Here is a 13,995-nt window from a genome sequence, read left to right as displayed (position 1 = left end):
CATAAAACTATAACTAAAATGTCTTTGTCAAAAATGACACATTCCGATGTTTTAACACACACACACAAGAAATAACTTTGAAATGTTGTCATTAGGACCAAGACATTTCTAGTTTTCCCACATATTTTATGATTCAGTGGTTAAGTTAAAATAGATTTCCCTTTTATCATACAGCAATATACTAATCATTTAACTGAGGAATTGGTGAAAATCAAGTATCCCTTTCGATTGCATCGAGAAGCTTAATTTCAGTAGATATTTGCATTTTAACGAGAATCAGGTTTCCAGTCCTAACAGAGTCAAGGCTCCAAAGGCTGTATCACAGATTCTTAAGAAAATCATTTGTATCTTCAGCTATGGCTAAAAGTTTTGCATCCCCTATTTTAGGATTGAGACATAATACAAATAAAAATAAAACTATAAGAACATAATTCTGATATTTTATTTAACATCATGTAATCAAATAAACTACAAAATTATATTGTGAACATCTACCGGAAGCCATAATAATAGTACAGTGTTTTATGTTAGATTTCAAAATGTCACATTTTTCAATTTGTGATTAAAAATTGTGTTAAGTATATGGAAAACTACAAAGCGGTATGTTAAATATGTTAAAATAACATTATTCAGCAGGTTTCATTTGGCTTTATGAAGCAAAATCAGTTAATTGCAAAACATTTGTACGTGTTTGAAAACTATGTTAATTCGAACAACTGCTTCATCCAGAGGGGAGAAAGAAAAAAAAAAAAGGGAAAAATTAAAAATGAGAAAGAAAAAGGGTAACTAGTTGCTTGTGCTGTGAGGTTTCGGGAGAAATGTCAAATTTCCATTGTGTATGCTGTAATTAAGCTTTCTCCCCAGGATCTGAAATATTTAGACCAGCATTAAAAGCAGAGCTTATACGATACACGGACTCAATCGCTTCCAGAAGACCCTTCTCTTTTGTTTCCGATTTCAGATCTTCCCCAATGTCTTCCTTTTCCCATGGAACTAAAACGGATGGCTGACGTCCTTTCTTTTTGGGGTTTTGCTCCTGCAAGGTGCTCTCTGGGCTGCATTTTAGTGTTTGTTTGGGTAGTTTGTCTCTTTGGACAACACTGGAGCTGTCGGCTTGGACTAGGGCGTTCTGAGAACCTACTGGGGGTGCAGAGATCACTGTGATTTTGGATAAGTCTTTTTTAAGAAGACCATGAGGAATTGGACCATTTTCTTCTGTGACTATATACAATTCATCTCCAGGGTCCCCACAGTTCTGTCTCCTTGGGGATGTTGGAGGGTGCTTTCCATGGAGCACGCTGTCATCCTGCTCTAGATTCCATCCTCTGTGTTCACTACCACTCATGCACAGCCGGGGGAGGCTCATCTCACTGGGTGTGTTGGACTTGTTCTGGAAGAGAATAATAATAATAATAATAATAATAATAATAATAATAATAATAATAATAATAATAATAATATAATAATAATAAAAAACAAAAATGTAAAGCTTGCAAACTTGAAATAATTAACTAATCCTACTCTGTGGAGGGGGGTTGCTAGTTTAAATAAATAATTTAAAATGTAAATCTTAATTCTAAGGCTACATTCACACTGGGTCAGTTTGAAACAGATTGGTTTGTTACATTTGAAACAATGTATCAGTGTGCTTGATGTTCACACTTACCTGTGACCAAGATCATTTGGATGCAAGTGTAAGTTTGTTTTTTTGGTCCTTTTCCTTTTTTTTTTTTTTTTTTTAAAGGACTAAGTTCGTTTGTGTTCACAATGCAGTTTTCAAGCACAGTCGTTTCATTTAAGGTCTGTAGAGCGGACGTTTACAATACCCTCCAAGGCATATTGAAAGATGGCAGCTATTCTTCAATTTACTGATGATGTACCAACACTGAAGCTATTACAATAACAGTGTATAATAACACAGTGATAGTTTACAGATTAAACATCGGGTGAATTTATTGCAGATCATAACAACTCATTATTTTCTTTACATTGTCATTTTGTCAAAACAAAAAGCAAGATTTAAAAATAGACTGCTATTACCATTTAAACATGTGATATACATATAATCAGAATAATTCAACAAATAATCCATAAAATTGCCTATTTTATTTTTGAATGGTGCTAACACACAATCTAATACATTACTCTGCTATTAACTTACTGGGCATACCAATACAGTTTTGTACTTAACCCTCATAGGTACAGGTCCTGGTAACCTGGGGTACAATCGGACCCAGCAATGAAACAATATATAATTACCCACTGGAGTAATAAAACAACATATAACTAACAACTGGAGTAAATGAATGAGAATGTGTATATGAACATTTATTTTGTGTTACACACACACACACACACACACACACAAATTTGTTGGTACTCTTACAGCTCATTGAAATAATGCTTCATTCCTCCTGAAAAGTGATGAAATTAAAAGCTATTTTATCATCTATACTTGCATGCCTTTGGTAAGTCATAGAATAAAGCAAAGAAGCTGTGAAAAGTGATGAATTATTGCTTATTCTACAAAGATATTCTAGAAATGGCCTGGACACATTTGTTGGTACCCCTTAGAAAAGATAATAAATAATTGGTTTATAGTGATATTTCAAACTAATTAGTTTCTTTAATTAGTATCACACGTCTCCAATCTTGTAATCATTCATTCAGCCTATTTAAATGGAGAAAAGTAGTCACTGTGCTGTATCACTGTATCACTGTGTGCACCACACTGAACATGGACCAGAGAAAGCAAAGGAGAGAGTTGTGTGAGGATATCAGAAAGAAAATAATAGACAAGCATGGTAAAGGTAAAGGCTGCAATACCATCTCCAAGCAGCTTGATGTTCCTGTGACAACAGTTGCAAATATTATTAAGAAGTTTAAGGTCCATGGAACTGTATGCAACCTCCCTGGGCGCGGCCGCAAGAGGAAAATTGACCCCAGATTGAACAGAAGGATAGTGCGAATTGTAGAAAAAGTACTAATAACTGCCAAAGAGATACAAGCTGAACTCCAAGGTGAAGGTACATCAGTTTCTGATCGCACCATCCGTCACTTTTTGAGCGAATGTGGGCTCCATGGAAGAAGACCCAGAAGGACTCCACTTTTGAAAGAAAAACATAAAAAAAGCAGACTGGAATTTGCTAAAATGCATATTGACAAGCCACAATCCTTCTGGGAGAATGTCCTTTGGACAGATGAGTCAAAACTGGAGCTTTTTGCAAGTCACATCAGCTCTACGTTCACAGACGAGAAAATTAAGCTTTCAAAGAAAAGAACACCATACCTACAGTGAAACATGGAGGAGGCTCGGTTATGTTTTGGAGCTGCTTTGCTGCGCCTGGCAAAGGGTGCCTTGAATCTGTGCAGGGCACAATGAAATCTCAAGACTATCAAGGCATTCTGGAGCAAAACGTACTGCCCAGTGTCAGAAAGCTCTGTCTCAGTCAAGGGTCCTCCAACAGGATAATGACCCAAAACACACAGCTAAAAGCACCCAAGAATGGATAAGAACAAAACATTGGACTATTCTGAAGTGGCCTTCTATGAGTCTTCTTCTATATCTGAATCCTATCGAACATCTATGGAAAGAGCTGAAACGTGCAGTCTGGAGAAGGCACCCATCAAACCTGAGACAGCTGGAGCAGTTTGCTCAGGAAGAGTGGGCCAAACTACCTATTAACAGGTGCAGAAGTCTCATTGAGAGCTACAGAAAACATTTGATTGCAGAGATTGCCTCTAAAGGTTGTGCAACAAAATATTAGGATAGTGGTCCCATTATTTTTGTCCATGCCATTTTCATTTGTTTTATTATTTACAGTATTATGTTGAATAAAAAATCAAAAGCAAAGTCTGATTTCTATTAAATATGGAATAAACAATGGTGGATGCCAATTACTTTTGTCAGTTTCAAGTTATTTCAGAGAAAACTGTGCATTCTTCATTTTTTGTGGAGGGGTACCAACAAATTTGATATATATATATATACACCGTCCCCAGGATAATATCGTATAAACTCGTGCCATTCGTCATATCTCGGTGCAGAGGACCTAATATCATAGCACATATGTATAGTATATTATATATTATATATATAATAATATATATAATATATATATATATATATATATATATATATATATATCCCCCAAACTTCCTCTTTCATTTGTATATTGTATTCCTAGCTTTTGGAGTTGCAAGCACTTGAACACACCTACCGACTTGCTGGATGTCACAGCACTGGAACACTGTATGAGAGGGTGGTAGAAAGTACGCATACAGGCATGTCTGACATCAATGGAAAGCACAAAGCCTGCAATTTTAAATGACATTGGAACGCTATCTGTTGAGGCGACAGAGTAATAGGCAATAAATGAAACTTAGGAGCTGACTCGGGTCACTAGACTCAAGCCTTAGTTTCGGTTTACTGTAGTTTTGCTTAGGAACATGTATTCAGGACATATGATACATCGCTGGAAAGCTCCAAATCTGTTCTTTCAAACAAGCCTTGAACCAGGAAGCTAGGTGCTTGAGAGATTCACGTGAAGTTGAGGTCGATACACTGCACATACAGACCCCAAACCTAAAATAATTGGGGAAATTCAACCAGGTTACCTGGACTAGAATTATCCTTTGCATAGTCTAACAGGACGGGTGCCTGACAACTACCTAAAAGGAAACAAAAATCAAGTCACTATATCCACATAATAACTGATACTAAAGAACCATGAGGTCCGAATGGACCCCAGGTTACCTTATGAGGGTTACAAAATAAATACAAAAGCAAAACTGGGACTATTACAATTTTACTGTTTCCGACCAGGACAAAAATTTATGCTGAAAACTGACAATCCCACTTTTCCCCGGGTGTCTGGTAACCTAATGTAGTTCCCCCGAGACATTTTATTTTTTGCTCTAGTTGTTTCCTTTAGACGATGAACTAAACTAAGTGCGAAACGTTTACTTTCGAGTCAGGTTACCTTGTATAGTTTCCTATGTATAAAATACATATATTAATGAAATTAGCGAAGTGCTCCCCCAGTGCTTTCTTCAATAGCAATATGTAAGAATCTAAAACATGCTATATTAAAAACTGGAGCAATATCTCAATAGCTGCCACCTTTCAATATGCCTTGAGGAATACTGTAAGCATCCGGTTCACACACTATATAAACAAGGCATGCTCTTGAAAACTGCATTATGAACACACACGGACTCTGTCCTGAAGAAAATGGAAAAGCACCAAAAAAAACTAACTTTAGTTTGCATCCAAACAAACTGGGTCCCTCTGCTGGCAGATAAGTGTGAACAGCAAGCACATTGATACATTGTTTCAAACAAAACTGACCAGACCAAGTCCGTTTGAAATGGACCCAGCGTGAATGCAACCTTAGAGGTCTTTGTGAAGGTACTGGAAGTCTCTTGTCTGGACATAGAAAATATTAATATTATAGACTATTTATATGGGAACAACCATTACTGATGGCTCTACACTTACTACATTATGACATGATCTCATACTGTATATATCACAACTACTCCAGCACTTGACAAACAATAAATGCATTATAGCTCACTGAAACGAAAAAAAAAAAAAAACACACACAAAAAAACAAAACAAAACAAATGCTTTTCTTAGTGTTTTTATGTGTGTGAGCACTTGCAGCACACATACTGTTTTCTTGAATGGATGTTTGCATGTTTCTATAAAAGCATGTGACTTCTAAGCAACTTCTTGGATTGATTTGAAAATCATCAAGTCTTCATAATGGAGTGGTAAGCAATATGCACTATAACAATTTCCCCAAAACTATTAAAGATCTATGAGCATAATTATTTGCAAGTTCATAATGGTGTGATTTGCCATGTTAGCCAAACACTCTTCTAGTTATCTGTACTTTAACACTATTATATGTTGTCAAGACTGTGGTCAGTCCACAGTGAAAAATAAATAAATAAATAAATAAAGAAACAACTTACCACAGCCTTATAATCAATGTCATCCATTGATCTGAAGAAATCTAAGCTCTTGGCTCCTGAGAGCTTGCCCTGGTCCAGGTTGTTTATGCTTAGGGTGTCTAAAATCTCTCCTAGCAGGTCCATTTTGCCAGTACACAGTTTATCTGAATCCATTTCACAAGAATCATCACTGTCTTCAATACACGCAGAAACTTCACTGCTATCCTCAGAGGACAACCTAAAAGTACAAACACCACCAAGTATATCTCTGTCCACTGGAGGTCAGTCTTGATACAGTTAATGGAAACAGTTACTTGTTCAACTAACACACCTAGAAAAGTACTATTTTAACAAGGATGTCGTCGAACAGTGCGATTCATGACTTATTTTAATACAATTATAATTAATTTGAAAGCTGTATTAAAAATGCATTTTATTATAAAACAGAAGCAGATTCATAGTCACTTACCTTCACTGTTTTTAAGTACAGTATTTTTTTTTCTCAGTTTGATGCATGAACTTATGGAAAAGACAGTAGCTTAAATTCCACTGATTTAAAAATCCTACTTTGTAAATGTGTTAGTTGTTTAGAGTATGTTTCTGTTTCTTTTAAAAATTACATAAAACTGAAAACTCAATAAAGTGCATCATGCGGTTCCCAAATGCCATGATATGGGCAGTGTCTCAGCTCAATAGCAGCAAGGACTAAACTTGGCCCGCATTACCGTGACCAATAACCATCTTTTGCCATATGGCCTTGTGGTGTACCATGAAGAGGAAGGAGTTCTTGTGGTTGGAGCCCAGTCCCTAGCGTACAAACTTCCAACACCAGCACAAAATAACATTCACGAGCTGTGGGTCTGCTGCAAGAGTGTTAAGACAGTGTGAGAAAAAACTTGTGTTGTAATTCCTACACAGTTATAGCCAAAAGTTTTGAATCACCAATCACCTTAGGATTGAGACATCATATATATATATATATATATATATATATATATATATATATATATATATATATAAGTGCCTATAGAAAGTCTACACCCCCACTTATCTATACACCATACTCCACATTGTTAAGGGGAAATAAGTTTTTATTGAGAAAAAAATATGTATTAAAAATGCAAAACTGAAAGATCATAATTGGATAAGTCTCCACCCCCGAGTTAATACTTGGTGGAAGCACGTTTGGCAGCAATTACAGCTGTGAGTCTGTTGGGATAGGTCTCTACCAACTTTGCAAACCTAGATTTGGCAAAATTTGACCATTCTTCTTTAGAAAACTGTTCAAGCTCTGTCAAGTTCCTTGGGGAGCGTTGATGGACAGCAGTCTTCAAGTCCTGCCACACATTTTCGATTGGATTTAGGTCGAAGCTCTGACTGGGCCACTGAAGGACATTTACCTTTTTGCTCCTTAGCCATGCCAGTGCTTCACAGTAGGGATGGTGTTTTTTTGGGAGATGTGCTGTATTGGGACTGCGCCAAACATAACACTTTGCATTTAGGCCAGAAAGTTCCATTTTAGTTTCGTCAGACCACAAAACTTTTTGCCACATGGCTACAGAATCTCCTGAGTGTTTTTTATTTTTTTTTGCATACTTCAAACGGGATTCAAGGTAGGCTTTCTTGAATAATGGCTTCCTTCTTGCCACCCTACCATACAGGCCAGATCTGTGGAGTGCTTGGGATTTTGTTGTCACATGCACACTTTGACCAGTCATGGCAATAAAAGCCTGTAGCTCTTGCAAAGTTGTCATTGGCCTCTTGGTAGCCTCTCTGCTCAGTCTCCTTCTTGCCCGGTCATCCAGTTTGGAGGGACGGCCTGATCTAGGCAGGGTCTTGGTGGTGCCATACACCTTCCACTTCTTAATAATCGTCTTGACCGTGCTCCAAGGGATATTCAAGGCCTTTTAGATATTTTTTTATACCCATCCCCTGATCTGTAACTTTCTTTGTCCCGGAGTTCTTTAAAGCGCCTTGGTACTCATGGTCGTGTCTTTGCTTTGAAATGAACTACCCAGCAGTGGGAACATACAGGAACTGCTGAATTTATCCTGAAATCACGTGAATCACTACAATTTAACACAGGTGTATGCCACTTAGCTTGGTGTGTGATTTTGAAGGCGACTGGTTACACCTGAGCTAATTTAGGATTGCTATTACAAGGGGGTGGACACTTAGTTGCTATAAGGCAACAAAAGGTGAAAATTCTGAAAGGGGGTGTAGACTTTCTATAGGCACTGTGTGTGTGTGTGTGTATATGTGTGTGTGTGTGTGTGTGTATATGTATATATATATATATATATATATATATATATATATATATATATATATATATATATATATATATATATAGACACACACACACACACAGTGCCTATAGAAAGTCTACACCCCCTTTCAGAATTTTCACCTTTTGTATTTGTAATTAATTTAGAACAATTTGTAGATTTTATTTTTCACTTTGACATTATGGACTTTTTTTGTGTTGATCAGTGGCAAAAACTCCTAATTAAATCCATTTTGATTCCATGTTGTAACACAATAAAATGTGGAAAAGTCCAAGGGGGGTGAATACTTTTTGATTTTTGAGAAGCCATCTAGTGATATATATATTATAATATATATATATATATAATATATATTATATATATATATATATATATATACAGAGACGGTCTCTGCCATATTTGCCAGTAGACCCGGCGCGTAATGGAGACAGGCAATTATTTTAAGTTGTACAGGATAGAGTGTATTACACACACACAAAAGAAATGTATCACTATTATAACAGAAAAAAATAAAGTATAGAAATGATGGACACTGACGAAATGTTTTTGGTTTCTTTTTAATCACTCGATCATTCATCCTTGACCGTGACACGCTTGAGCGACTATGACTGCAGCATATGCATTTACACCTAGTGAGACAGCTGATTGGACACTGGATATGGAGTGATTTCAGCTGTTGAAATGCAAGCTTGAATAAAAGCAATAAAGAAAATCACAGAAAAAACCCAATATGCCACGTCTGAAAGCAGCACCTTTATGCAGTCGGCACGTTGGAGGCTGGACTAGGGCAGCGTACTGTGGCTCGCTGTCTTGGGTGCTCGCAGCCAGCAATTTCAAACCTGGCTAGACGGTACAACCAGACAAACTCTGTTAATGACAGGTCACGAACTGGGAGACCAAGAGTCACAACACCTGTCCCAGATCATTTTGCAGCATCTTTCTGATGTCAGTTGTTAATCAGCACAATAAAAAGTCACTCCACCTGCTCTAAAACAGAGTTTGTCATTTTTCGATCATATCTAGTGAATGTTATCCAAATATAAGTGATAAGTTCCTTTATTGCTCAAATACAAACATGTTTCTTTTAATGCTCAGTATATATATATATATATATATATATATATATATATATATATATATATATATATATATATATATATATATATATATATATATATAGTGAGACAGTCCCCAGGGTGCAGGAAAGAAACAAGGCAAGGTACAGCAGGCAAAAGATGCGCTCTGCGTCATTTATTCAAACACAAAAAATAAAAAATAAAAATGTTTCAGAAAAATAACCACTGCTCACAGAGCAAAATCAAATTTTATTAAATAAAACAAATCACAAACACAATAATCAACTACAACTAAGGTCAGGCTGGGGAATCGCCTTCACTGATTCTTTGAGTTTTCTTTTCAATCTCCTCTCGCTCTCCCATTCCTCCTCTGAACACCCTCCCGGAACATGGAGAGCTGCAGGCTTTTTATACCGTGGCCGATGGGTTTAACTAGCTCTTAATTATTCTATTACCCCTCGGCCAAAATCTGCACCTAGTTACTAAATAGTGGTCCCATCCACACTACCAAACAGTATAAACCAAAAGAAAACACACGGCACTTCGCTGTCATTTTATATATTTTTATATATAAAGTACTGTACTTACTTGCTGACTGTATCCATCTCATCATCATCCAATGCAAAGTCTGCACAACCCATGCTTGTGTTTGGCCGATGGAATTTTCTCTGTGTACAAACATAGCAGAATTAATATTTTACAGTGCATCCCACTGATTATTACAAGCCTTATAATATCATCTGCTTCAAATTGATTAAACCACTAAAAGAGGGCGCCTGAGACCATGTTAAATCCAAACACTTCAAGTTTAGGAAGCACCTTTTTTTTTTTTTTTTTTTTTTTCAATTTCACACGCCTATGTATTATATTTTAATTGGCAAAAGAAAGAACAGAAACATAACAGGGCCAATGTTCCTGTGGAGCACAAAGCTGCTGCCTGTCATTAACATCACATCCCTTCAATGCACACACGTGCTTGCATTTATCACATGGTCTGCATTTAAAGTAACAATGTAGAGGAGGGCAATAAAAAGAGGTGATAAAGTTATATTTCCCACGTTATCAAAGGTAATCACTAAACAAGTGTCAGTAAAAAGGTAAAAATGCCCCAACAGTATACTGTTGCTTTTTATAAAGATTGACACATAGCTAGCATTTTAATCACAGACTTTGAAATAAACAAACAAAAAAATACTAATAAATAAAATAACCACAATTGTGCTGTTCTCCCTACAGTTAGTTAAGAGGTGGCTAAAATATGTTGTATCTGTTTCATATTTCGCAGTATTTTACAAAAGAAACCTGCATACATACATAAAAAACATAAGGAATACATAATGGATAGGGTTAACAGCCAAGCTCTATAAAAATAGTTGAGAAATGTGTGTACTGGCCATTTAGGCTCTTGCACATTCAAATAAACAGTAACATATGTTCCAATATGAAGGCTCCTCTCCCTGGTAGCTGGAAGGTATAATGAAAGAGATTGCAGGGGGTTTAGACTGCGAGTCCAAAAAATGTTTTAATGGATTCCAATGTCATGATCATAAATCTCAACTCCAAGCAGTACTGCAGAAAGTTAAATTGTAAATGCACCTGCAAAACACTGTCAAACTCATTTAGTAGAACTTTACATAACCCTAATGCCCTGCTGTTTGCAGTTATTTACCCTCTTAATGTGTGTCTTGTAGCATGTTGTAAGTGAGTATGCCAGTCAGATCGCTGGATTCGCAATGCTTTTTAAAAACAAGGGCAGGCAAACGCTTCCCTTCCTTCATCATTAATGTAATAATAACCATACGTCACTTGGTTCACTTAACCACAACAAAGGGAATTACTAGAAGTTTCTCTGTACATTAGGAAACACTACATTAGAAATGACGTCAAAGATTTATAGTGTTGACACGCTTGTTCTGTTGTCTGGAAAACACTTATTTTAGATTTACTATTGGAAAGGAAACAGCAGGAAATCAGACAAACAGGAACATAATCTTGTAATTTCTGTAGCTGAATCTGAGTATCTATGATTGTCAGAACTACAGCAACATTTTACTAAACATTCTTTACCTGTGAATCTACTGCAATACATCAAGACGTTCCAAATATCAACACATTACATATTGTAAACTGCCCAGTGTTGCCAGAAGCAGCAAGCTGGCATCTAGTGTCAAAAATCACAAACAAGAAATACTGAGTTCCATGGAATTTAATAACGCAGCCCAAATTTCCCACCCTCAAAAAATAGAACATCAAATAAATATGTATTTATAAAGATACAACCTTAACTACGCATGTGGAGGCAGTTTGTGGGAGTCTGCTATCACAAAGAGCACTACAATTATGTACTGCTTCTCATTTCCAGTTGGGATTACTCACACCTGTTTTTCTCCCAATTTGTGAACTGTGGTATTCCTTGGCATGTTGAAAAATATGGGGGTCTCATCGGCATATCCGATCTATCCAATCTATAACTGAGCCTAATACCGAAATGCCAAAATTGTAAAAGCTGCTCTTCCAATTTCTCAGGAAGCTAATGAAGCTTTGTTGAAAATGGCTGCCTGTATGTTACGGATGATTCGAGATCAGGCAGTAACGTTTTGGTTCGTCTTTTCCTGGCAGTCAGTGACGTTGCTGTTTGTGTAGTCTGCTACTCGCAGCTTTTGTTGGCAATTTTAATACAGGCTTCACGATCCTGTACTCAAATTTAATAAATAAATAAATAAATAAAAATGCATCTTAAATTTAAAGGAATACAGTGGTACAAAAAGAAAACACACCACAAAATACAAATCAAAACCTACAGTCTAGCAAGTAACTCAATCTTCCCACAGTGTTCGAATATACAGCTGTGGCCCCCCAAAAAAGCAAGTCAGGGCCATTGAATATGGCCAAACCACCAGTTTGGAAGAAAAAATACTTATTTTTAATCCCTAGACACCAACTCGGCCAACAAGGAAATCAACATTTGCAGACCTAGTTCAATGTCTATTTTTAATAGAGTGCTGAGAAGCATCTTGTAAAAAGTCTGAAGCACACACCTCTTGTAGGAGACTTGAAAGACTTGAATGGATGTTATAGTAATGCTGATTTACTTTTCACACTAGCCATGTGTAGATGGCACTGCAAGTTGCCAAAACCTTATTAACTGACCCAGCTCTAATGATTCATATCTAACACCTATCAGTTGACATAGAAAACAGAAAAAAAGCTATTCACATTGCACACACACAGATGCTATAGTCTCAGGCAGGCGACAGAAAGAATAATGGGAAATCAAAATACAAACATGGCCACTCCACCCAGCTACAGCAATGACAGCACTGTCACAAACACATCAGTGTGGCACAAGACAACACTGACAAGCAGATCAGTTTGTTTTCATACAGTACAAAATATATATTTTTTTATGAACATATTTTTTTTTATTTGAAATACTGCCATTTCTGCCATTTAGTTTTTCTGTAATTGGCAATTGTGGCATAAAAAAAAAAAAAAAAAAAAAAAAAAAATTTCTACTGTATTACAAACATATAGCCTTCCCTTTAATATTTAACAATACAGAACATTTATAACAATTATATATATATATATATATATATATATATATATATATATATATGGCATCCACATGTTTCAATCTTTTTAAAGCAAGAATTGTATGCTATTTCACATATAGTACATTGGTAATCTGAATGTCATTAATTTCAGTTTTTTGGCAGTCTACATCAAAATATGCCGTGGAAATGCTTAAAAAAAAAAAAAAAAAAAAAAAGATTCTTCACTCATTCAAGTCTTTTGAGATGTTCAAGAAACCCTGAAATAAAGCAGTGGTAAATCAAAGAAGCACACAAGCACTGCCTTAGTAATCTGCAAGAGGTTTTATTTACATAACAAGAAAAAATAAATAAATAAAAAGGACATGTAACAAACCTGAAATACAAATCTAATATTATAGCCAGTAGATGGCACTTTTGGTACAGAGAAATGTACTGCTCATTTTTTTCCATAATAAATAGCGTAATCAATTTAGAGAGTCCTATACTTTTTTCTCTTTTCCAAATAACTTACTGAAAGTTGCTGAATAAAAGTAGGCTTTCCTTTTCAAAGGCTGAAAGTTAGTTATTACCGCTCTGAAAAGGAAAGTGTTTTTGGGAAGGGAATCCTCCAGTTTATAAATGTATTTTCAAGAACATACAGTTACCTTATTAAAAAAATGTTCATATATATATATATATATATATATTTACCAGATATATATATATATTATATATATATATATATATATATATATATATATAAAATGCTCTATTAATCAAAATGCTCTTTAAATGACATGCTTAACAGATATGGGATTCAGACCATGAAAAGTAGTTTAGGCTCTTATTTGTCAAATGGTCAGAAAACTGCCTCATATGGTGGTTCCGATTCCTGCGTGTCTATTGTCTCACAGGAGTCCGTTCTTGGACCCCTACCTTTTAACTATAAAAATGCTTCTACTGTGTATATGCTTCTGCTAGGAGATTGATTAGAAAACATGGTGTACATTTTCACTCCTATGCAAATAATAAACAGGTTTAATTTGATTTAACCCCTAGTGTTGATACCAATGCTGATTAGGTTATATGCTTCCTTGAATGATATTGCAGCCTGGATGTCCAAAACCATCCTAC

At 35.9% G+C, this 13,995-nt stretch overlaps 1 protein-coding gene across 2 annotated transcripts in view; it reads right to left on the bottom strand.

The window, feature by feature from the left end:
* Nucleotides 1-607: 607 nt before the first annotated feature.
* Nucleotides 608-13,995, bottom strand: part of LOC121326985 (DENN domain-containing protein 1B-like) — a 100,418-nt gene continuing 87,030 nt past the window's right edge. For both annotated transcript variants that reach the window (XM_041270693.1, XM_041270694.1), the window contains 3 exons: nt 9,914-9,993; nt 5,983-6,199; nt 608-1,390 (listed from right to left, as the gene is read on the bottom strand). In XM_041270693.1, the coding sequence (XP_041126627.1) occupies nt 848-1,390; nt 5,983-6,199; nt 9,914-9,993 (840 nt within the window). In that variant the 3' untranslated portion in view covers nt 608-847. The remainder of the gene's footprint in view (nt 1,391-5,982; nt 6,200-9,913; nt 9,994-13,995) is intronic.

This window comes from Polyodon spathula, chromosome 14 (genome assembly GCF_017654505.1).
Source record: "Polyodon spathula isolate WHYD16114869_AA chromosome 14, ASM1765450v1, whole genome shotgun sequence".
Lineage (NCBI taxonomy): Eukaryota > Metazoa > Chordata > Actinopteri > Acipenseriformes > Polyodontidae > Polyodon > Polyodon spathula.
This window is presented reverse-complemented; position numbering and strand designations above follow the sequence as displayed.